The sequence below is a fragment of the Onychomys torridus genome, chromosome 16, assembly GCF_903995425.1.
Source record: "Onychomys torridus chromosome 16, mOncTor1.1, whole genome shotgun sequence".
In the NCBI taxonomy this organism is placed as follows: Eukaryota; Metazoa; Chordata; class Mammalia; order Rodentia; family Cricetidae; genus Onychomys; species Onychomys torridus.
This window is the reverse complement of record NC_050458.1, coordinates 52,422,163-52,447,350: the sequence shown is the minus strand read 5'-3', so window position 1 is coordinate 52,447,350 and position 25,188 is coordinate 52,422,163. Positions and strand designations below refer to the sequence as shown.

The 25,188-nt window shown below is 51.0% G+C and overlaps 1 protein-coding gene across 8 annotated transcripts in view; it reads right to left on the bottom strand.

The window, feature by feature from the left end:
- Tafa5 (TAFA chemokine like family member 5) overlaps window positions 1-25,188 on the bottom strand; it is a 210,780-nt gene that overhangs the window by 132,970 nt on the left and 52,622 nt on the right. The window contains exon 1 of one of the 8 annotated variants that reach the window (XM_036207794.1): window positions 835-1,091. The exons of 6 other annotated variants lie outside the window; for them this stretch is intronic. In XM_036207794.1, the coding sequence (XP_036063687.1) occupies window positions 835-925 (91 nt within the window). In that variant the 5' untranslated portion in view covers window positions 926-1,091. Of the gene's footprint in view, window positions 1-834; window positions 1,092-25,188 lie in introns of those variants that run through there. One more of the 8 variants, XM_036207792.1, reaches the window with a different exon arrangement.

The window sequence follows — 25,188 nt, the reverse complement described above, 5'->3', positions numbered from 1 at the left end:
AACCACCTACAGTGCGTACCCCCAGAGCAGGCTGATCCCAGAGGCACCAAGACCAAGAGGGACTACCAAAGGGCAGGAAGTTTCCAACGGAGTACCCACCATTTGCTGCCTGCCAGTGCACAGCAACTGAGCCAAAGGAAGGATTCTCAAAGGGTCAGTGTGACCACAGGAGTCCAATGTGTACTACGTAAGTCTCAAGAGAATCTCCAGAACTGGATGGGACAACCCTGCAATCTAGAGGGGACCAGGAGGGCAAAGGAACCAGAACTTAAGCGGCTTAGGCATTCTCGTGTTGAATTCTGCCCACCTAGCCTGAGCCTGGCAGGCACCCGACCCAGCATGGAAAGAAAGCAGCCTGGGACATGGGCGCAGTTTTGCAGTCCTCACCCCTTGACACCTTTCCTTCCCCAGCCCCCAATCCATTCAGTCTCGGCCTGCTCAGCACTGGCTTCAGCCAGGCTACCAAAGTGGAGCGCTGGTGCCACCTACCGAGGGTCGATGGCATGCGGGTAGGCGCAACTGCCACCGAGCCTTGCGGGGCAGGGGATGGCAACTGCAGCCTGGGCATAAGCCCGGGCTCCGAGACTACACCGGAGCTCGCCAGGCCCCAGCACGCCCGGGCTCGCGCCTAACCCGCGCCGCCCCTGAGTCCCGATGGGCCCAGGGGAGGCAGATCCAGCGCTGGGGCTCCGGGAAGGCTCGCGCCACTGGCCACTCCGGCCCCGCAGAGCCTCGGCCCACCACGCTGGCAGCGATGGAAGGTGCTGGAAGCAGTATCACGCGCAGGGACCGCCGCGAGCAGTGCGGGGGACCGCGCGCGCCGGGGACAATTACCTTCTTTGAGGAACTGCGCGTGAATCACCAGGACCAGGAAGCAGCAGAGCGCGGCCCCTGCGAGTGCCCAGAGCGCCTTCAGGAGCTGCATCGCGGAGTGCCAACTCGGCCGACGCCCCCGAAGTCGCGCAGCGAAGGTCCAGGCGCCGCATCAGCGCCCCGCTGGGTGCAGCCGCCGCGGCCGCCCGATCGCGCCCTCCATCCGCCGCCAACGCCGCGCTCCGCCGCGACTGGAGGCGCCACTCCGGGAGGCGATCTGTGTCTTTTGGGCAGGGGGAGGGGACGGCGCGAGGGAGGGCGCCGGGGAGGGGGCGGGCGGGGGCGGGGAGGTTAGCAGAAAGTCTCGGGCCGCGGCGGCCGCCACTCCGGCCACTCGGCCACCATCGCGCGCTGCGGGGCGCCGGGGGCCCGGGCGCGGGGGACTGGCCGCCGCGGCCCCATGAATCAGCCCCGCCGCCGCCCCCGGAGCCGCGCCGCCAGCAGGGCCCAGACCGGCCGCGGATTGCGCAACGGCCCGGCGGGCTTGGGGGGTCCGGCGCGGCCCCGGCGCTGGTCGTCTGTCGCCCCGCGCCAGAGATCCGCGTCGCCTTCCTCCGCTGCTCTGCCGCCGCCGCCTTCTCAGGCTCCGCCGCCGCCGCTGCCCGCTCTTGCTCAGGCGGGGGGCTTAGGGGGCCGCTCCGCCGCCGCTGCCACCGCCGCGCAGGGCCAGCCTCAGGGCCGGGGCTGCGCACCGTTTGCGGAGCTGCAGCACCATCGCCGCCGTTGTGGCCCGCGCGGCCGGGCCGAGTCCGCCGCAGTCCAACTTGCACGGCCCAGAGCCGCCGGGCCGGTCCTCTTGCCCGGGACGGTGCGGGCCTCCGCGCCCAGCCGGGAGAGCGCGCCTCTGCCGCCGCAGCCGGGAGGAGGCCGGGCCCAGCGTTGCCGCGAGCCGCCCGCGCTGGCTGGGGACGCCGGGGGCGACGCTGAGGGTGGCCGCGCCGACAGGTGGGGCCGGAGACGCTGCGCGCCTCGCCGCCCGCGGGACGCCGCTGCTCCGGTGCTGGTGGCGCGCGCCCGCTACTCGGCTCGGCGTCTTTGCGAGCTGCGGCGGGAACGGGAGCGCGGCGTGGGTCTCGGTCGGCCCAGGCGGCCAGGCCGCGCTGCCTCGGACTCTGGCCCGCGCCTGCCGCCGTCTGTGCAGCGCCCGGGCCGCCGAGCTGCCGATGCGCACTGGGCCGCGGAGGGGACCCCGGGGACCCGGCCGCCCTGCAGCGCCCCCGTCTGGCGTACCGGCGGGTCAGGTGGGGCTGGTCCAGCAGAAAACTGCGGGTCGGGCTCCACCTAGGTGCGCTGGGGCCTCACTGCAGAGCGGCCGGGTTGGCTCCGCTGAGTGGGGGAAGAGCGAGCCCAGCCCCCAACCCGTTCCTACCCCAGGTCCTCTGAAGAATGCAGAACAGAAAGAGGACCGGCGGGCAGGCTGACTAGCAGCTAGATGAGTTTAGAGGAGGCTGCTCCCCATAGGCGATTCCGAGGGGTTTGGAAACAGTACTCCCTTCCCCACTACCACATTGCATCTTGGGCCTCCTGTGTGCCCGCCTCTAGCCAGCTGCGGGACACCCAATAGCACAGGCACAGCGGATGCCCACAGCCTGGCCCAGAAGAAGCCAGCAGGCATTTCTCTGCCGCCGCCTCCATTCTTCCGCAAGGAAGAGTCGGCATTTGTATCTGGAGGCCCAGAGCTGGAAGCAGTGCTGTCCTTTTTAGAGGGTCCCTCCATGCTAACAGCAGCAGGACCAGCACGGTAGGCCTGAAAGCACTTTTGTCTGAATCGAGTTTCAAATGCCTAGTTCAGAGCTTTGGGTAAGATCCAGGGGCCTGTGCTTGGTCTGTGTGTGTTCAGGGGTGGGGATTGGCTGAAGTCTGGGGCTCACCTGCTTCACATAAAGGCAGCTTTCTCTCTGCACAAGTAGGTAGGTGACATGCAAGAAAAGAGGCCAGTTCTGAAGGGCTCTTAGAGGTCAGATAGATCGAACTTATTAGGGTGCATTTGGGGAAACTGAGGTCTACAGTAGCAGGGTGACCAGCACCATTAAAGGTAAAGCAGACTGGCCACCAAACTTGATGCTGTCTGCCTGACCAGACTACTATGCCCACACCTGGGCAGAGGAGGAGCTGTTGGGAAGCAATTTATCTCTCTGGCTGCCAACACCCCTCTCCCACCCCAGAAGGCAGCTCGGAGAGATAGGAGTTAGTCAGAGCTTCCCCCCACCCCCAACCTAAAGAGGTGGCCCATCCTTGCACCAGCCAAGCAACTAAACAATTCAGGATCTACCATGGAAAAAAACTGGGCATTCTCTTGAACAGTTCCCCGGAGCCCCTTCATCAAAAAACTGCCCCACCTCACTCACATATGTCCTCCTACACATCTTCCAGCAAAGCTATCCTTGTAGCAGCCTCAAGATCCTGCCCTGTCCATCTTACGAAGTCTGACCTCCACCAAGGTCGCTGGCCTACACACCTCACCTGGAACAGTGTGCTCCACCTCAGAGGGCTCTGAGTCTGGCAGGTGCTCATTACACACAGAGACTTGGCTCCAAAGAGACTGCAACCAGGGGAGAAGGCCCACCCCCTGACATTTTCTCTGTCCCCAATCAGGTGCACATTAATTGAAATTCTGAACGCTGATCACTATCTAAAAAGAACTAGCCATTTGAAGGGTCTTTCTGGAAACTGAATTTATAAAAGGGAAAGTTCCCAAAAGAGATGCATGGCCCACCGATTAGTTCATTTCCACTGGATAGAGTGTGTGTATCTCCAATTTAAGGACCCAGAGCATCCTTCCCCAGGTGCCAAGCTCTCCTACTGGGCTGGCAGGCAGTGCGGCTGGTGCCCTTCACAGAAACCCAGGTGAAAAGCAGAGAGCACCTGGAGGAGCAGGTGAACTGTGCAGACAGGGGAGCCCATTGGGCATTCAGCTTAAGACAGCAGCTGAATAAAGGAAACCATTACAGGCCCCAGGAGGGGAGGACACCAGACCAGGGCAGTGGACACAAAGGAAAAGACCCTTTAAAAAAATCCTAAGACTGTGGCAGTGCTGATAATGAAGACCAAGAGCTGGCAAGCCAGGGAAATCCTGGTGTTGAGGGCTGGGCAGAAAAGAGGGGTCATGAGGAATGTTCCTTCCTCCAGCCACAACACTTGGGATGCCAAAGAGTCAGCACCATTCAAGGGGCCCATCCAGCCAGCTGATGGAAGGGTACTTAGTCAAAGAGCTGCATCACCAAAGGTTCATGTGGGTGAGGCTCTGTACCCCAGTAACAGCTGCTGCCAGGACAGTTACCTGAATGGACTATGTGGTGCTGTCCTAAGAGGGGACAGTCCCCACATACCATATGCCTGAGGTATGGGAACCCTGGGTTGGGGGGAAGGGAGTGTTTTATTTTACATGTCTCTAGGCAAAAAAAAAAAAAAAAAAAAAAAAAAGAACATTGCCTTCAATTAGGCATGTGGGCAGTAAACACAATAGTTTAGCTGTAACCATGACTTTGTCACCAACAGAAATCACAGGTATTTTCATATCAAGTTACAGATCTATGGCTATCATAGTACATTGCTTATGTTCACCATTATTTCAAATTACAGTCATTCTACAGCTAGGCGTTTTATGTAATGCTTTAATAAAGATGCAAACATACCCTTGTATCAAAATGTTTTTTTTTCTCTTTTCCATTTGATAACTGCATTTAATATAATTGGTTTTCTTAGTAATCTTGTGTATGTTTATGCTATTCTAAGACAGGTCCCATAGACTCCAGCAGTTAGCCAATTATGCCCATGACCTCTGCCCTCCTGGGGAAAGTCAGGGCTGCATGCATAACTGGTGTGGAGTGGGGTGGAATGGAGGAGGACCTCAATGCAACCCAGCCCAAATGTCTGGGCCCCGCAATGCCCTGGATGTGAAACTCACCAGGCCAGTCCATTCTGGGAGAGGCTGCTTGCCCGGAGACTCCATGCCCACTTCCAAAGAGGCCTATCTGCACCCACACTCTATTTACAGAGAACACAGGCAGGCTCCTGACCAGTCACGTCGTGCTGTCCCCTCACTGTACACTGACAAATTCTACACCCTGATCATTGCTGTACACTGTCCAGTTCTGGCCCTTTACAGACACTAATCAGTCACTGCACGCTGACCATTTATCGTGTACTGACAAATTCTAACACCCTGACCATTTCCTGCACACTGACCAGTTACTGCCCTCTGGCTGCATAACTCCAGCTTCCCTCCCACATAACACGGCCTGGCAAACTGGATCACCAGGCATCTACAGAAAGCCAGGGCAGAATAGAGAAGGGAGGCTGAAGACATACATCCCACGTCTAACTTCAAGAAGACAGAAATAATTCAGGGAAGAATAAAGGAACCATAATAATCCTAAACTCCATCATGCTAAAACACACAAGAAAATACTGTAGCTGTCACACAAAAAAGAAGATGAGAGGCTTGAAACAAGTATAATGGTCATGTCTTACGATGCGGAGGCTGTGTTAGGTGGTAAAGTGGGTCGAAGTAAAGGCCAGGTGTGGGAAATAGATCAGAAAAGTCTAGATTGTGGAGCCCACGGAAGGGGAGCAAAGGAAAGGCCTAGGAGCATTGCAATGTGGAGAGGATCTCCCTGATGCCCAAGCTTCCTACTAGAAAGTATAAAGTCAGAAAAAAAAAAAAAAAGAGCCAAGAGGAGGAAGTTGTAAGAAACGGAAGTGCTTGCTCTATATTCTAAACTGATCTGATGGGCAGACCCAGAGCCAAGCAGCCATGAAACCCTGTAAAATCAAATGGAAGAGTGAGTCAGTTCTGACCCACCAAATCCGAGGTGAAGTGACAATGGGCTTTTCTTCAAGATCGCTGGATTTCCCCTGAGAGCAGAGCAGTGTCTTCTGGTGCTGGTGGGAAGAGACAACCAAGGTGCTGACCAGCCCCTCTGTCCGCAGAGGGCGTCCTATCCCTAAAGGCAGCCAGAGGAACGGTTCCACCCACACCCCACAGGGAAAGTTGGCCGAGCCTCCAGCAGATGAAGGAATTATAAGGAAGAAAAGATAACCAGGAGACTTCTGAGATGCAGAGGAGTCCTGCACAAAAGATGCGCTGGGCCCTGAAATTGGGAAGAAATCTCCTTCAACCAGCAAACTCTTCACAGTAAAATACCACACCTCTCTCTTTCTCTCTATGGTTCTGGTCACTGGTATTTTCTGTGGGAAGTTCCACAGACAGAACAGGACTGTAAACCCCCTGCTTCTATGCAAGTCTGAAAACCAGCTTGCAGACAGATCTCAGAGAAATTCCAGCAGCTAACTAAATGCAGAGTCCTAAACTTCGATCATTAAGATCCATGTGCTTGGAGGCAGCGGCGGCAGTGAGGCCAGCTCAGTGGGTATCAGCACTTGCTCTACAAGCAGAGGGATCTAAATTTGAATGCCCAGCATGTTTGGAAGCACAGACAGGTGGATTCAGAGAGCTTGCTGGAATAGTCAGCTTCCCATTCATTGAGAAACCCTTTCTCAAGGCAATATGGTGGAGAGGGATAGAAGAGGACACCCAATGTCCTGCTCTGGCCTTGACATTTGCACTTATGGGCATGCACACACATGGGTATGCACACCTGAACACTTATGTGTATGCACCACACACACCACACACCATACATAAAACACAACATATTTGTAAACATATATGAATGAATGAATGAAAAAGTGGGCGTGGCTTGGACACCAAGTTGGTCAGAGAGACAAGGGAAGACAGGGTAAGAAGAGAAGGGGTCTAGGCTAGCTCCAGAAGGCACCCATGGACACAGGCCAGGGAACTAGGGGGCAGCAGGTCACATGGGGAAATGAGGAAGGCAAACTTCATCAGGGTGCTGCCCTCAGTGAGCAGGGTTGGAGAAGAAAAACACACACACCTAGTTCCCCAGCAAGTGCTGCAGCCTCGAAGTGGAAAGGATGGATCAGCTTAGCCGCTCAGCAGCATAGACTGAGGTTCTGAGAGGTCCAGGTCCTGCATGGACAGGGGGCCAATGAAGACATCCAGATGTGTAGAGGCTGGAGCACAAGAAGCTGGTTTGCTCCTGCCCAGCAGGCTATCTAGGTTATATGGAGGCGTACATATGCTTCAAGCAGCTTATGAGCCATGTGTTCATTAGTATGTGTGTCTTTACCTATATGCATGTCTACAGGTATGCAGTCACAAGTGTCTGTGTGTACTCACATATATATGTGTGTACCGAATATGCACGAATATTTATTTTGTTGTTCATATATGTACACATGTCTAGGTATATTCCTATGTGCACTGCTGTGGCTACTGTTTGTGCTGGAGAGAGGTCATTATGCATCCCTCTTATGTCTATACATGTGTGTGCCACTCAGATATTTTCAAAGATACATTACCTGGAGACCGTGGTCTTCCCTGAGACCTTGCATCTCAACCACAGGGTGTTGGCATCAGTAGGACAAACATTCCTTGCACCTTCCCTATCCTTCCATCCACTCCTGATCTCTTTGGCACTGGGTGTGTGTGTGGGGGGGTGCTCAGAATTAGGGGGAGGCTGGCATGCAGAAAAAGCAAGCAAGTCATGGTTCATTGCCCACTGTTGGCACTAAACAAAAATCCAGGGACATTTTTGCACCTTTCTTTCACCTAAAACATTCTAGAAACATGGTATCTCAACAACCACGGTGGGCAAGGTGGGTGGGGAGGAAGTCGACTCCCACTTATACACACCTGCTATCCCCAATACCAATCGATAGATGGAGCACACAGGCAAAGAACACCCATCACCGGGAACCTGGCTTAGATACCCTTCCACCAGGACTGTTTTCCCATCTGTGGTATCTAGGTCCACCTTCAGGCTGGCAAAGCCCCCCAAAGCATCTTTGGGGAGGGTGAGAGGGACATAGTTCAGTTCTTGTAGTTTAAATTTTATCTAGTGCAGCCATTATGGAGACCACTATGAAGGAACCTCAGACTGAACGCATACCTTCTGTAGGATCCAGCTGTCCCACTTCAGAGTCCATATCCAAAGAGAAGACATCGGCTGAGGGAGGAGATGTCAACATGCCTATGTGGTGGAAGCCCTGTTCACAACAGCCAAGACTCAGGCTTAGCATGTTTCATGTATGGATTAAGGTATCAAGGAAAAATGATGTGTGTGTGTGTGTGTGTGTGTGTGTGTGTGTGTGTGTGTGTGTGTGTGTGTATGAGGGAAAGTTGTATGCTATTGTACATATATCAGTGCATTAATACACATATTAAATACTGGTGTAAGTACTGGTGTAAGCGATGGAATACTACTCATCCTTGAAAAAGATCCTGACATTAGGGACAAAATGAATGAGCCTGGAGGAAAATATACTAAGTAAAGTCACTTAGGTGCAGAGACAAACATGGTCCTTACCAATCATTTGAGTATAATCAAGTTGACCTCACAGAAGTAGCTAGTGGAGTATGCCCACAATGGCAGGAGAAAACAGAGATAGGGTGAAGGAAGGCTGGGTACAAAGCCACAGGCAGAAGCAGGGAGTTCAAATGAGCTGTGACACGGCAGGGTGGGGTCAGATGAAGTTGGTGCACTGTGTATTTCAAAAAAGCTAGATAGAAGGATTTGGGGTGTTCCCAGAACAAAGAAATGGCAGTGTCTAGGGTACTGGATATGCCAATACCCTGATCTGATAGTTATGTAGTCACACCTGGTATAATATCCGTGACCAATCAAAATCAAACATTGCTTTGCTGAGAAGGTCTTCCCAGGTGGCTTTGAACTTAAAAAAGCCAATATCGTGGTTTTGCTTATTATTCCATTAAACAGTGAAATGAAAAGACTTCGCTCTAAAATACACCATTTCTTACAGCTTGATAGGATTTTCTCTGAACTCTCAATCTTCCCCTGTAAGGGTTAATTTTGTCAACTAGGCTGCATCTGGGATCACCTAGGAGACATACCTCTGGGCATGTGTTTCCTGAGAGGTTTAAATGAGGAGGACTCATCCTGAACATGGACTGAGGTCTTCTACTGAATGAGAAGGGGGAAAAAGGATGCCAGCTAAGAACCAGCTTCCCTTCTCTCCGCTTCCTGTCTGCAGACAGTGTGAACAGATATCTCACATCCCCTTGCTATGATGGACTACACCCTTAAACTATCAGTCAAAATTATCCTGATCTTCCCTTAACTGTTTTTGTCACAAATTTTGACAGAAATAAGGAATGAAGTACTACACACCCCAAGAAAGGCAGAGCCAGACCCAGAAATGAAGTCTCTGTATAGGAGTCAATGAGCTAGGCATGTTGAGCATATGAGACTGCTGAGGTGAGGGAGGCCTCTTGCATATTCCCCATCCTTCAGGAGCAGTGCTCATACAGCATGATCAAACGTTAGTTAGCCTCTGTCACCTGCCCAAGTGAATGCCTAACATCCCCTTCCCTATCCTCCCTGGAAATGTCATATTGCTAGTGTTGGATGGTGAAGAATGCAACCTCCTTTCTCCACTGTACATCCAGTTTGGTACTCAGGTCCCCTGCCGCTGAACAGGCAGGCACGTAGCAAGGCTTAACTTTTCCTTCAGAGAAAAGACAGGGATGCCACACCAGGTGGGTTTCAGCAGAGCCCCCATCCCACCCCACCACTAGGCATTGAGCCCTCAACACAGGGAGCTTCTCTATTCAGCCTCCAGGTGTTACTTGGTGAAGCCTTCAGGTCATCATACTAAGACAGACCTCACCCTGATTGAGCTTGGTACTTAGCACTAAGCTCAGCACTATGTTTAGTTCTATTCACACCCAAACCCAGGCTAGGGCTTCAATTTTCTGCCTGAGAAAGAACAAGCACAAATCCATCTCACCCAAGCTCCATTTAGGAGGCATCCCCTAAGTAGCTAGGTTTACACCTGAGACGGACTGGCAGACATCATACAGCAGTTGGCTGACTGAAATGAAAAGCCTTGCCCCACAGCTTTTACCAACATCCAAGTGGTGGGCACCACCAGGCCTCCAGCTAGCTCAGAGGTATCTGCATCTAGGTAACCAGCATACCCCTCAAGAGGACACAAGTTTTGGTGATAGCTGGAACACTCCTCCAGCTGTTGCTACAAACACAGGCACGAAACACAGTTAATCCATAGAGCATTTAAAACCACGTGTCCCAAGGCAGGTTTCTTGGCACTGACTGGCCCTGGGAGAGGCAGCTTCCAGTAACTTAGCGTTGAGTGTCCCACCAAACCCTTCAGGATTGAGAATATGTGTGCTGTATTCCACCTCGAAGATCCCTCTGAAGTCACTACTGCCTCACTGAGTTCTCAGTAGCTCACTTCAGGGGTATAAAAGGTGAAAACCCTAAGATGGAGGTATCTATCCCCATGTCCAGCAAAGACTTAAGTGTGCAGCACCCCCACCCCAGCCCAGCCCAAGCTGCTCTCTAGCCCTGTTCCCCTTCGTGGTTATCTCTGGGCTCAGAACAGACTGTGCCTCATTGGCTCTGCCCAAGAGCAGGAGGATGTCCTCCATCTACTTATCCTCTGCCGCCTATATAGAAAAGTGAGCACTCTGCCTGCTGCCCAGCTGGAGAGGTGCTGGGAGGTCAATGGGACCACAGATGTCTGACCTGGCACTGGTCACCTCAGTCCCACATAAGACTCATCACTGGCATTCTGGCTACTGCAGGAAGAGACCACGTCATCCGCTTCAAAGTGTGTTTTCATCTTTTCTTTCCATTTTGCGTAAGTATAGGAGGCAGTGTCCTATCTCAAGAGAGATCTCTGGGCACACTGTTACTGAGGGTCTAAAGCATGTCCCAGGCAGCAATGGTGTGGAGTCACCCAAACCAGGGACCTTTGTTTGAGCTCCTGTTCCTTCTGCGTAAGGATAAGTCTCTAGCAGGGCTTGCTCTGACCTGTGAACAGCCCTTGATCCCCCAGGGTAAGTTCCGGATTCTCCCTCCAGCAGAAGAGAGGAAGAAGGGAAGAGAAAAAGATAACAGCTGAAAGAGAGGGAGGACAGACCTGAGGTTTGGAGAGAGGAGAGGGTGTATGATGTCTCATGCTGGTCAGCTGCTAGCGGGTACCAGCAGGCCTACAGGCCTCACCCCCAGCCGAGGACAGCTGCCTGCTGGCAAAACCTTGGGACTTGCACTCTCCTGTTTCTTCTGCAGTCCCTCTTAGGTCTTTAGAAAATGGAGGCGGCGTGACCCGAGTGAGCCATCGTCTGGACATCCACATGTGGGGGCCATGGCTATCCAAAGTGGGTTGGGCACTCCAGCCTTTGGAAAGCTCCAGTGGCTGAATCCTACTGTCTCTGTTCACACCTCAACCTGTCCTTGTCCTGTTTAAGCTGGCCCTCTGTTCAACACTCATCCCGAGACTCCACAGCCATATGCACACGGAACACCTGCTCCTAACTCCAGATCTGGATTGCCTTCAGCTCTAACCACACGTGAGCATTTTGCTCAAGAAAGGCCATCAACCAGGGAGGATTGGGAGTATGAAGCAGGAGGAGGGTTGGGGAAGAGGCATTACGGAAGACACACGTCCTTCTCTCCTTAGGCTGCCTGCTTTTCTCTGTCCCCAGCCAGCCGATCACACCAATGACAGTGGTGCTTTTAGCCCAGAACCCATGGCCACTCCCACTTGCTCTCCTGAGAATGCTTATCTGCTCTCTGCACAAGAGCTCACATTACATTCAACCCAATAGATCCCCTTTGACCAAAGGAAGGATCGTCTTTTCAAAGCAGTTTCTACTAAGGCTCAAGGGAAGTCACTTGGTCCATGGTGACCCTGGTCCTCAGAACTGATGTGTACACATGGGGACCTCCCATCAGCACTTGCAGTCTAGACAGACAGAAAACAGGACACTTGGCCAAGGTATGGTCCAGCTTGCTTTTTAATAAAAACTGTTTCCCATTCAAATGTATTGAGGAAACGTCACACGATTAGAAAGGTTGGAACCATAAGTGCAGAAGCTGCCAGGCCCAAAGTCCTGAAAGCAAAGTCCTCCCCACATAGACAGCAAACAAAGCCTTGGAAACAACATGGTGCTCTTCCATGGGAAAGGCTGGGTACAAGGTGGTATACAGGGCAGAAGAATAAACTCAGTCTATTCATACCTAATGGGCCTAAGCATAAATCTCTAAGCCACAATGTGTAGATAGAACATGTGCCTCACAGCCACAAGACTGCAGAAACTCAGACATTAAATGTACCAAATTATAGAGGGACAGAGGAGCCCACAATCTGGGCACAATATTCACACACTCCCTCCATCATGTATTCAACACGACCTCCTGCAGCCAAGGGTCCCCTCATTCTGAGAAAACTGGGACAAAGGAGCTTAGAATCTGCTTAAAGCTAACAAGAAGAGGCTAGAGCTGGACATGGTAGCATACACTGTGATCCCACTACTTAGGAGGGAGAGTCAGGCAGATCACTGTGAGCTCAAGGCCAGCTTAGTATATATAGGGAGTTTCAGGTCAGCTGGGGGGTGGGGAGGGAGAAGAGACTAGGACAAAGCTAAGTCTATTGGGCAGATTGTACTCTTCTCAGAAGAAGTCAAAACATCTTCATAGGTCCCTACAGGTCTCCATTCATTCACCTATCCATCCAACTACCTGTCCATCTACCAACCATGTAGTCATTGGTCAATCAATCCATCTATCCATCTACCAACCTAACCACTCATTCATCCACTACCTATTACCTATCCATCTACACATTCATTCATCTTCTATCCATCCATTCGCCTATCCACAAATCCCACAAATTTATCTACCATCCATAACACAACTGTCCATCTACCAATCCGTTTATTCATCCAACAACACATCCATTTGTTGCTAATCCACCATCTATCAATCCATCTACCAGTCTACTAATCCATCTACCCTCCATCAACACAAATGCCAATTGGTCCATTTATCTAGCCATCCATCCATCCATCCATCCATCCATCCATCCATCCATCCACCCATCCATCCATGCACTCAGTGTTATGTAGCTTATCTTTTCTATCTGAATTGAATCATTCCCTCCTGGAGGGAAATGGGAAATCCATAAAGCTCAGGACATCAAGGAAACTTAGGAAGGACCAGGAAGCTCAGAAAGTTATATAAACAGCAAACAATCACCAGGGAAAAGGAGGCACTCTGGTGGAGCTGCCTGCAAGTTGGGCCACTATCTCCAGAGATGTAGTTTTCATGGGTTATCACTTGTGCTGGGATGGTAGATACTCTCGAGTTGCTATTCTCCTACAAGTGACTCCAGAAAATTCATTGGTTCAACAAGCTAGACTTGCATGAAATTGTTCCATTCTTTGGACTATGGTTGACACTATCTGGGGTGAGTAGTTATTTACTCATATCTATCTAGAAATCATACAAGACAAATCAATTCACTAATCCATCTACCCATCTACTCACCTTTCTATGTGTCCTTCTATATATCCTCCACCAACCCTTCTATCTATCCATCATCAACCTACCCTCCCACTCATCCATTCACCTTCCCTGGCTTTACCTAGGAAAGGAGTACTCTTGAAATAAAATCTAGACCTGCCAAACTAAGACCACAACCTGAAGTGAACAGTGCTTGGGGCAATTTTGCCTTGTAGGGCAAGCTCTGTGGAAAGGGCAATTTTCAGTTTCCTGAGGGTTGATCTCAGGTTTGGATGGGGCCAGGCCCTGGAAACCCTTCCGAGACTGGGAGAGAGGCAGAGAGAGCTCTAAGGTGGCAGATAAGAGCTCAGAAGCAAGAACTTGGGAGTAGCAAGGCTTCTCAGCAGATGCCTAAAAGCTACTTCTGAAGGGGATGTCAGTAGATTCTATCCAAAGTAGGTGCAAATAGGTAGGTGTAGCTAAGCAGAGGGATAAGAACCAGTGGCTCTAGGTTTTTAAAAAAATCTTTCTTTAAATGTCACAGGGAAATGAGCTTTATCCACTCCTGAAACTGGGACAGCATCCTCACCCGATGCACTGCTGCTTACAAGGAGATTGAAGTCCTTTATGCTAGTTCCTGGACCTTGGGACTCACACTAACATCTGGGAGAGCCACCTACTATGCTAGCCAGGGAACAGGAGTGCTGTGGATATTGCTCTGTGTAAATAAAGTTCTGATTGGCCAGTGGCCAGGCAGGAAGTATAGGCGGGACAAGAGAGAAGAGAATTCTGGGAAGTAGAAGGCTGGGAGGAGACACCGCCAGCTGCCGCCATGAGAAGCAACATGTAAAGACACTGGTAAGCCACAAGCCATGTGGCAAAGTATAGATAAACAAAAATGGGTTAATTTAAGATAGAAAAAGTAGATAACAAGAAGCCTGCCACAGCCATACAGTTTCTAAACAATGTAAGTCTCTGTGTGCTTTCTTGGTTGGGTCTGAGTGACTGTGGGACTGGCAGGTAAGAGAGATTTGTCCTGACTGTGGGCCAGGCAGGAAAACTCTAACTACACAGGAGAGCAGCCCCCATTTGGCTCTGCAGAAAGGTCAGGCTAAGCAGGCATAGAAGGAGCAGGGAAGAGTCACCATGCCCTTGAGATCAACCCGATGGCCACTGGAGCTCCTGTCACCCACCACCCTGCTTGGTGAGTTGAACACATGAAATATAGTTATTTGAGGAATGAAGCCAGCCACTCCTTTAGAGGGCATGCAGTTCAGGCGAGTCTGAAAGATAGCCTATAAGACTAAGACTCTGGTACCTATATCTCCACTAGCTCCATGCCTTTGACACTCTTCCCACCTTGCAAAAACAGGAGCCTGTCCTGAAAGGCTACTGCCAACCTCCTTTGGGAACTAGCACCTAGTTCTCAGGACCAGTGAGGATATCATCTCCATCTCACATGAAGAGATCCTTGCACACAGCCAAAGCCAGCTTCTCCCATCTCCTGTGGATCCAGTGCTGAGCCCCAAACCACTTGTGAAGCTAGGCATTCAGAGCCCATTTTCCTTCTAGCATAGATGCCCACTGTTGTCCCCATGGGGAAACATGATGAACTCAGGGATGGTGGTGGGCAACTTGCTTGCAGGACCCACAGGACCCATGCAAAGACTAGGCAGAGAACCCAGGAGAGGCAGCTGTACTGGCTGACTAAATGTCAGGGCTGAAGGTCAAGGGCCAACACTTGGCTGCAGGGGATTTTATGAGCCCAGTGTCTGGTGTAGGAGCTGCTCTGGCTTCCAGTCTGCCATGCACCCAGACTTCCCCAAGCTCAGGAGGGTGATTAAAGCAGCAAAGCTCACAAGGTCCAGGAGCATCTCCCATGTTGGCAAGGACTTCCCTTCTCTGTGGCTGGTATGTGCTCAAGAAAAGCAGTGTAGAGAAGCAGGTCCCAATCACCCTCACCTACTTAACCAGGTCCTGCACTGGGAGACCTCTGATAGCCTTGGAAAAGCATGTCGGGACAAAGGCTCTATCAGCAGAATCTAGAGTGACCTGAAGCCCTACCATTGGGTTCCTCCTGGGAATGGAATCTTGATATTTCCTCCCAAGACACAGGTCTACTGGAAAGCCTGTTCCCTCTGTGTCACAGGCTGCCATGCCAGGTCTGTGGAGCTGCTCTCCAGACATTGGAGTCAGCAGGAATGGTGGTTTGTATAACTTACCTCTTTTAGGGTTCCCTATATGATAGGAACTAGCAGAGGACATAGCACACATAATCAGTCATCCTCAGGAAGAGAAACAGAGGCACAGAGAGCTCAAATCCTCAAGCTTGTCTGGAACTATGGGCTGAGCCACTGCCCTTGGGCCCCTCCCATACCATGCAGCAACAGATGGAAATGACTTTGGCCCCGTGTCACTTTTTCCCAGAATGTGGACAGCTGGATCAGTCCTGAGCAGCAGTGAGAACATCCACTTCCCAAGGAGGTCGGAGCTCAAGTCCACCGCACACCTCTGTCCTGAGCGTCAGAAATAGCTTATTGATTTTAAAGTCCATGGGGGATCTCAGCTTGCAAAAGTAATTCACTCCTGCCCGCTAGCATCCAGAACTTTCTAACAGGGATGCGGTCTGTGGGTTGCAATTATACCCCACTGGCAGAGGAGTCAATCATCTCAGTCCTGACACTAGGGAGATACTGGGGTGGGGGGGTGGATGAAAGATTAAGGGTGACTGGTTAGGAAACTGCAGTGTCCTGGCCCCAAGAGAGCAGATCAGTTAGGAACACCAGGCTTGAGTTTACTTGCAGACACTATTGCGGCTAGAAACACCTGGCTTCCGCCTAGTTGGGGAGAAGCTAAGGCTTCCCACATTCTCAGACCAGTAGTCTGCATACTACTGGGACAACCTCCCACCCTGGAGAGGCCCCAGGATATTACAATCTGTAAAGGTACAGGGAGTGAGAGGAAAGACAGGGGATGGGGGGGGGAGGGGGGCACAGGAGTGAGGAGCCTCAGCCCAGATGCAGGAAAAGCTCTGTGTTCTATGTGTCCTCAGTTGGCTCTGTCATAGGCTGGGTGGATTTCTCTTTAAAACAGAAAAAATGTTGTAGACAGGTGTGATGGGCAGATTTGCCATGAACACATCCCAGAAATATGGACAAGGAAGAAGGTCCCTCTCCTGGGATGTCATTAGCTCAGTGACCCTCTTGGTCAGGTGGCCCATTGGCTTTCCTGATGGGACAGGTGACATGTCTTGTGCCACTGTAAGCCTCATGGCTCCCCATGGCATCCCTTGTGGTTCCCTGCTTCTGCCACACGAGTCATCTCATTGCACAAAGCTGCCATGCCAGAAATGGATGACTCTGAAGAAGATGAAGGTAAGAGGAAGTCTGTATCCTCCGTGGTCAAGCCCATGTCCACAGCAGAGCTTCTGTAAGATCAAGTCCAGAAAGAGTGATCCAGTGGTATGGAAGCCCCAGGTACCCTGGGAGAGGCCTTGGATCACATGCTTATGGATGACCCCTCAGATATCTTCACACCTATGTGATAGCCACCTCTAAATTGTCACCGCATCTGAGCTCTGTTGTCTTGGTCCAGATGAGACAACAGAAATGCCCACTGTCCATGTCAGCTTGGATGCTATGTCAAAAGTGCACAGGCCAGGCCACCAATAGCTATAAAGGTTTAACAGCCAACATCAAGATCCTGGACGTGGCCCTGGAGAGAGAGGCTCTCTGCTCAAATTTCAGAAGGACCCTTGCCATTCTGTGTTCACATGGTGGAAACAGAGCTTATAGAAGTGTTCTCACATTTCCTTTTTAGGGTACTGGCCCCACCATCAGGGCCTGCCACCTGACCAGAATCACTTCTCAGGGCTCATCTCTGACCACCTTCACTTTCTAGTTAAGGCTTCTGCAGATTAATTTGGTGAGGATGTAATTCCATCAATAGCACCCGTTCCTGGTATCCCCTGGGATCTTAGCAGGTGAGTGGCCAACTGAACACAGAACTTCCCATCTGACACAGCAGGCATCTGCATGTTTCGGGTCCAGGAACCACTACCTTCCCATTTTCATGAGCTGGTTCCTGACCATCCCACCCTACCCCCATCCTGGTTTACTTGTTGGCATGGCCTGGTCACCTGCATGCACCTGCTGACACTGTCCCTCTCCTGCCTGAGAGTGCCCCATGGGCAAGATATGAAGACATATTTGGTTGTCAGTGGAATGAGTAAAAAAAAAAAAAAATGCAGAGAACAAAAGGAGAGCTCTGACTGATACCACCCTCCAAGGAACAGGGGCAAGAGAAGCGGTGAGGCCCTGCATAGACCCCACTCCATTCACTGGCTTCATTACTGGCATCGAGGACATGTCCCTGTAAGTAATGTGCTGCTTGAAAATGCAGATGATCGTGAGCTCCAAGCCCCGAGAGGTGCAGCGGCTATTAAAACACATTATGTTGGTTCTGGAGAGGGACACATTCAAAAACAAGATTTAATTTGTCTATGTGTAAAACCTAGACTTTAAGAAACACCTAGGGCACGCAGCAAATGAGTGTGTGCTGAGAAAAAGCAGGCGACGATTTGCTGGCTCCCAGCAAATTGAACATAAGCTCACATTATAATGCAGCTACAGAAAGCGAAAACGCAATAATGACTATATTGGGATGTTGCGACCGTGGTGCTGAATGTGAACGAATCGGCACAGGCCAGCTCCTTATCCATCTGGGAGTTCCCGTCACCTTCCCTGCTCCCGAGAGTCTGAACTTAGCCTCCTGATATGCGGAATCCAGCAAAGGCATGGAGGGAAATAGAGGTCACCCTTCCCATAAGCAACAAGGGCTCCTGCTAGGAAAAGTTTCCCCTAGAGGGGGACCATGGAAACTAGACCCCTGCTATGGATTTGGAGATGGCCCATCTGTTTGAGAGAAGCCATGGTGCCTGGCATCTGGGAGTGACTATGAGTGGCCATGACCTTGGAGGGATGGGTGAATTTGAGTGAGCAGGCATTAATTCAGAAGACCTCCAGGAATTCAAGCTCCATGATTAAGGCCCCTTATGCTTCTTCCTTGGGTGGGTTTTGGCCATGGTGAAACATCACAGAGAGACAGTTGAAGCTAAATAGAAATTTATTCTCCTCTATCGCAGGAGGCTGGACATCTCAGAGCAAGGAGTGAGCCAGGCTGGTCAAAAGAGCCCTCCTCCCTGACTCTTCTTGTGTCCTTCAAGATCATCTCCCACAGGACTGGCCCTGTTCTGATCTCATCTTACAAGGTCACCAGTCATACTGAATTAGCCAATGACTAATGACCTCACTGTACCCTAATCACCCCTGTAGAGACCCTCTTCAGACACACTCCAAGTCTTAAGTACTTGGATGCAAGACTATGGCACATGCCTTTGACAGGGATACATAATTGGCCCATAATTTACCCTAAATACTGATGATGTCACAAAACATGAGTCCCTCCGTCTATAGGCTCTGCCAAGTGTGTGCACATGTGATGGGTATGCTGGGCTTTAGAAGCGACAGTTTTTCTTCTGTCCAGGAATAAACTTCAGTGTCACTTTCTCCTTTAATTCAAGGACCACTCAGGGAGGGAATGTGGGTGAAGCCAGGATTCCACGAGCTATCCTTCAGTGAGCTGTGGAGCTTGTCACATCAACTTCCCCAAGAAGCCCATGGAGGTCCAGAAGGAAGCCAGCAGTAGATTCTCAGGAGCTGCCTGGTAAGTCTGAGCAGGGCTCTGAGGAGGGGATCCTGGCCTCCATAGCGCCACTGTGCGTTCCTGTCTCTGCCTTTGGCTGGGACTTGGGAGCCTCCCTATCCCCAGAATTCACATAGGAAGGGTCCTGACTGTGCTTGGAGCTGGCTCTCGTATGGAATCCAGAAGAAATAACTGCCTCTATGCACAATGGGCCCTATGATCTTGTTCCTGTAAGGCATAGCCAAGAGTGGATAAAAGTGGACAGAAAGGCAGGCCCGGCGGTCTCCATAGACATGTCTGAAGGGACAGGGAAGGTCTAGGAGGAAACTCCAGCTTTTAAAGGTCCATACCAAGGGGACAAGGAAGTGACCCTACTCCATCATGGCCACATTCAGGCACTGGACCCAAACCTGTGGCTTTCTGTGCCATGAGGAACCACCACAAGAATGACCACACAAAGAAGCCGTGCTGAATGAGGGGGCTATGCAGCCACGGCAACAGCACACGATAGACACTGCCTTCTCCACCCACTTCCAAGGGCCCAGTTCCTCTGGCAACCTTGGCAGGGGGGAGTAGAACACGCTCTTAAAATTTTCACAGGAGAACCTGAGCCTGAGGCCCCAGTTCTGTTTGAGAGAGAAACATTTTCTGTATGGGCTCCCCACCTGCGACACTGTCACAGGCACAAAGCTGTCCCTACTTCGGGTGCATAATCTCCTTTACCAGGACATCCCAATTTTCCAGAACTTGGGAATCCAGCAAGACTAGAACTCACATCCTTCGTCATCCTCCCTGTCACTCATATGTTTGCCTCACGTTAATGAAACCCCCACTGGCTGCATGCTCTGTGAAGACAGAGCTGGAGCTCAGCTTTGGAATGACTGGGGGAAGGCCTCTGATAGAAATACCTCCTGTCAGATTCTTTCAATCCACTCTCAGGGGCCTTGCAAGCAACAACAGAGCTACCCATGATGTGATCAATCCCAAAGTCCAGGAGCACTCCAAACTGTGACACCGCACTTCACCCCTTAGGATTCTCCCAACAGAGATGATTATGAACTCCACAGCTAGGATCTATCACAATGAGTCAGCTGTTCCCTTCCAGATACAAGGACGGAGCTGGGTCCCCAGTGGCACACCCCAACATCGCTAACACTTTTTTTTCTTGCCAGTCTATGGTCCAGCCAGGGTCCCCACCCCCACTGCAAAGCCCCCTCCCTCTCAGAAGGATGACTACTCCCAGGCATCTAACTGGCATCTGGCTGACCATGACTTGGCACCTCTTGCCCCCATGCGGCTACCAGCACCAGGAAGTGTCTCTGCACTCTGAGAAGAGAGAAGAGGTGTGTGGTAGAACTGAGAACCACAGCCTAGGTTCAAGTCAAATGCCAAAGGCAGAGTCCCACAGATTGCACAGGGTCAGGGTCACTGGCCTCAAGGACTGATACAAAAGGGTAGGAGCATCTTGCCTCTCTTGTGTCTAGCTGTGGGGTATGTCCCTAAGCCAGCCTGAGCATCTCCATGGCCCTGTCTGCCCCACTCCCATAGCAGGTCTCCCTATAGGAACTCTTATTTGGTATCTCTGGTTACACCACATCACACCTGTTTGGTGCCATAGCCTGGAGCTTTAGCATTACCCGCTCCTCTCAGGGCTCCCAGCTTCTCTCACAAGGCTGAGGTGTTCCAACGTGGGCTGGCCTGAGAAGCAAGCACTCATCCTTGCTGAATACAGATGGCAGAGGCTGATTTAAATAAATCTATTAATTATCTGCAGCTTAGCAAGCCTCTGTGTGTGTGTGTGTGTGTGTGTGTGTGTGTGTGTGTGTACAAGCAGCGCCTAAATAATGCAATTTTGGAAGCCTCAGCATCTATTACATTTAATTACTTTTCCCTGTGGTGTGGAGGATGCAGAAGCAGTGATAATGGCACAGTCCTGGGAGCCTGGAGAACCCCAGAGGGATAGCTCAGTGAGAGAGGCTGGCATGGAAGGGGAGGAGATGAATACTTTCCTAGATACAGAGACTCACCTCTCTACCACACTGCATTTCCCATTTGTGGGGGGGGGGGGCAGACAAAAAAAATAAAACAAAAACAAAAAAGTCTCACGCCCCTGTGCCTCCAGGTAGGTCCCAAGCTCCCAGGATTCAAGTGTTTGCTAAAACCAAGATAGTTTCTCTTACCTGCCATCAGGACTGGGCCTCAGAAAATCTTGGTTAAGACCCTGGATCCCAATTTTGTCAGTGAACTCCCATGCCCTAAGGCGAGGATACCCCCACAGGGAGGGATGGAAGAGGAAAGCAGAGGGCCTTAGCCTTTGCGCCTGCTATGTATGTGTGCATTTATCTGCCAGAGCCTTGGTTGGGAGCCACAATTCCTAAGAGGTGCCAGGTATGTGTGCAAAACCTCTAGCCAGGCCAAAGCATACTCATCTCCCAGATATTCCGGAAGGAACCCTCAGTCAGCAGCAGCTCTTCTATTCTCTGCACCTTGGAGATAAGGATGGGCACAGCCTGGCTGCCAAAGGCCTCACACTCCAGGGTGCTGACATTGAGGAGGGCAGGCACACACTCTAGCTAACACCAGGGTGTCTGATGTTAAGTTTCCTCTCTCTGCCTGTAATGATCTTCATTTCTAAAGATACATTCCTACTTGAGGATCCACTGTGTAGAGGTGAAGGATAACTGAGAAAAGCCAGAAAGGGATCTCCCTAGGGGATCAGCATCTTTGCACCTGATGTCCTCCAGCAGAGGGTCTGAGCCCCTGCTGGGCACTAGAAGCACAAAAGGATCCCCCTGCTGTGCTGGGAGAGAGGCAGTGCTTGCTTTGGAGATCCAAGGCCATGAGGAGAGAATGGCTTTACCACACAGCTCTGAGATGCAGTTACCTTGCACCAGCCCTGCATTGTGGTGTAGCTGTTTCCTCTGAGATGAACATGACTGTGGTAACCATTTCAGTCCTGAATTCCAGCAACTGTGATGACCTGCAGGAGAGCCTCGTGAGATCAAATAATATCCATCCCAAGGGGACCACAAGATGTTCAGGAGCCCATCACAAGGCTCCACTCCTGCTTGAAGAGTATTTGAAAGGGAAGGAATTGATTGGTTTGGGGACTTCCAAGTGTTGTAGCTGTCTTTAAGCTACTCATGTTCCTGTAAATAACCCTAGTCACTGGTTCACCAAGCAGGATTCAGGCAGAATCCTTTTTTTTGGTCTCTTGGTGTCTTTCCTATATGGAGTGACTTGATGCTTCTTATTGTCACCCCAGCAAAATCATGTGATATGCACTCCCTTAGCCCTCCCTCCAGTTGGCACCACAAAGCCTGCAGTATGCCAGGCCTGGAATGTCACAGAACAACAGAAGTGAGTGTGACAGGAGCCAGCCAGGACACATCGGCTCTGTGGTGGCTGGACTTGTCCCCTGCTCTTGCAGATGCTGACGGTGGCTTCAACATCCTTCTGTTCCCACCTCCCATAGCACTGGCTGTGCTGCACAATGGGGCATTATTAAGACACTCCTGAGGACACAGAATAGGACACTGTGAGAAGCCAGCAGAGTACCTCTGGGGACCCTCTCCTGGGTAGATAGATGTAGCCACAGTGTCCAAGACTATAGAGAAGAGCCTGGCGTTGATATCTGGTACTAGAGATGCCCACAGCTTTCCAGGACTAACACCCCTGGAGAGAAGCCGGCAGGTCTGAAGAGAGTCCCAACATTAATAATTCTTAAATTATATTCAGGCACCTGGGAAATTTTGGAATAATAATAATTTGGAGGTCTAATCTGTTAAAACAATAGCTTTTAATATTCATTTGTTACTGGCAATAAATGACCATAGTAATTTGATGATTAAGCTGCTGTGACCTTCATTGAACCTTAAAGATCCTCATTTGCATTCTCATTAAAATGACAGTTTCTCTCTCATTCTTTGAAATCTGCAATGCCCTCCTTTCCAGAACTTCCAGAGCCTCCCTAAAGAGTAATTAACTCATGTGATTAAAAATGTAATATGTTGGGAACATTTTTTACTTTACAAAGGTACCAGGTTAAAAGTTTTAATATGTACTGTATTAATCACAACTCATTTTGATTTTTTCCAAAAAAGAAAAAAAAAAAAAAAAAAAACCTCTCAGAGTGAGGAGAAAGTGGGAAAGCTCAGCTGTCAGTGTTGAATCGTGTTAATTTCTTTCCTATCCCAAGTTTTATTAATGGAAAAAAATGATGGAATAAGGTAGTCAAAGCTCTGCACCTTCAATGCACACCCCAGGCCCCAAGGAGTACCCCCAAGAAGCTGCCTTGCTGGGCCTCCTCCACAACTCTTCAAAGCCATTCTGGTCCCCCAAAGCCCAGGTGGGAGGTGAACCCCTCTGAGCTGAGGTTGGATGAAAAGGAAGCTGCCTTTTGCTCCTCAGTTTGCACTTTGGAGGAATTTCCCTGTCTGCTCTTATGCTCACATTGGGTGTGGGAGCAAGCAGGATGGTCTGCACTGGACAGAGACTGCAGACTAGGAGCAGGGCATGTGTGTTTCATGCAGGAGGACAAGCCATCCACTGGTGCTAACTTCTCTGACGTCTACACTCCCTCTGCAGAAGAGAAGCCCATGGCCAATTGCAAGTGCATGGTAGGAAAGCCAGGAGTCTGCTGCAGCCCATGTTAGGTAGACATGGATGGGCAATGCACACCTTGGACAGAGTACCAGATTGGCCTGGGCTGGAAGGCAACCTTAGGTAGCTTCTAGAGTGCTAGTCCTCCGATCATGCCCAGGCAAAGGGAGACAGGCAGGTTTACAGTGTGGTCACATGAAGGACTTGGGACAGCATAGTAAAGCCCACTCTGGTATCAAGCACAGGGGGCTGTGAGTCATTTCTTCCTGTTCACTGGCTTGATCTAACCCTCTCCAGGAATTCTTCCAGCTCTTAGTACAAAACAGAAGTACCTCAGGGTTGACCTCTAACCTCTCTTCCTTATCTGCCTCTCACTTGTTCAGTATGCCTCTCTCCAGCCCAATGGTCCCCAAACCATGAGCTCCTACTTACACCCTACCACATCCATGCACAAACTCCTCCTCAGGATTTCTCTCGCTATCTTCTCCAACCATCTTACTGGCTCACCTCCTAGATAAAATCTTCTATACAATCCAAATGTCTTTACTGAATTCCCTGGGTGTGCTGGGGAGGGAAGCCAGTCTGGTCCTCTCGCCCATCCCTCCCAATCCCTTGGGCCTTCCAGGAACCTTACAAGTGTTCAGCCTTGGACACAGTCCTGTGATGTCTTGGACCTCTCAGTCCAGCCGGGGCAGGGAAGACATGCACCAGCCGTGTGTTAGAGCCTCATCAGACAGGGGAGCACCACACAAATATGTGGAGTCAGGTAAGCGCAGAGGTGACCCTTTTTGTCAGGGTGGTCTCAGGATGTACCACCAGCCAAAGGGAAGACCAGGAAAGAAGGTTCTAATGAAAGCAACACTGAACAACAGGACAGGAGGAGGCAGCCAGGGACTAGGCCAGAGCCTGGGGCAAGGCTATGTTTTCATATCCCAAGAAGAGAGATAACATGTAAGAGTGTCTGAAGGGGTCGGGATGTAGGAGAGGAGTAAGCAATCCCCCAGATCATGTAGACAAGCAGTCTTCAGGAGGCCAGTTAGGACAGGAATAGAGCTGGGCAGAAGTGGGGTGCAGGCTACCAGAGTAGCTTCTCAGGCAGTGACAGCAGTGATCCAGGAGGCAGAAATGGGCCTGCATCTGTTGACTGAGTCTTTCCCATGGGGCAAATGGACCTGCAGTTTTTCAGTTGAGGTTTCCTCCTGGGTTACACCCACAGATTACTTTGTACCCCAGTAGAACAATGGTGGAGGGTTGTAGGTAGAGAAGGTTTGACGAGGAAAAAAAGGGAAAGAAGGACAGGCTGGGGTGAGGGGATGGGAGGGTGGAGAGAGGGAGGGTAGGGAGAAGGGAGGGAGGGATGGATGGATGGATGGATGGATGGATGGATGGATGGATGGATGGACGGACAGCTGGGTGGGTGGGTAAATTAACAAACCAACAACACTTCCTCTGGGTAGTCCCAGGCAGGCCTTAGTCTCTGGGATTTTTGATAGGGACCCCATCAATGGTGAGCACCTGTAGGTATCCCAGATCTGGCCCAGAGTGCAACAGAGCTATTCTCTTTGTATGGCCAGCCTTTGGGAGTTCCAGGAGAACTGTCTGCTCCCTCCCTGGAAGCCAGGTCCCTCTGAAAATGATAAATATTTATTTAAGGTTTTTC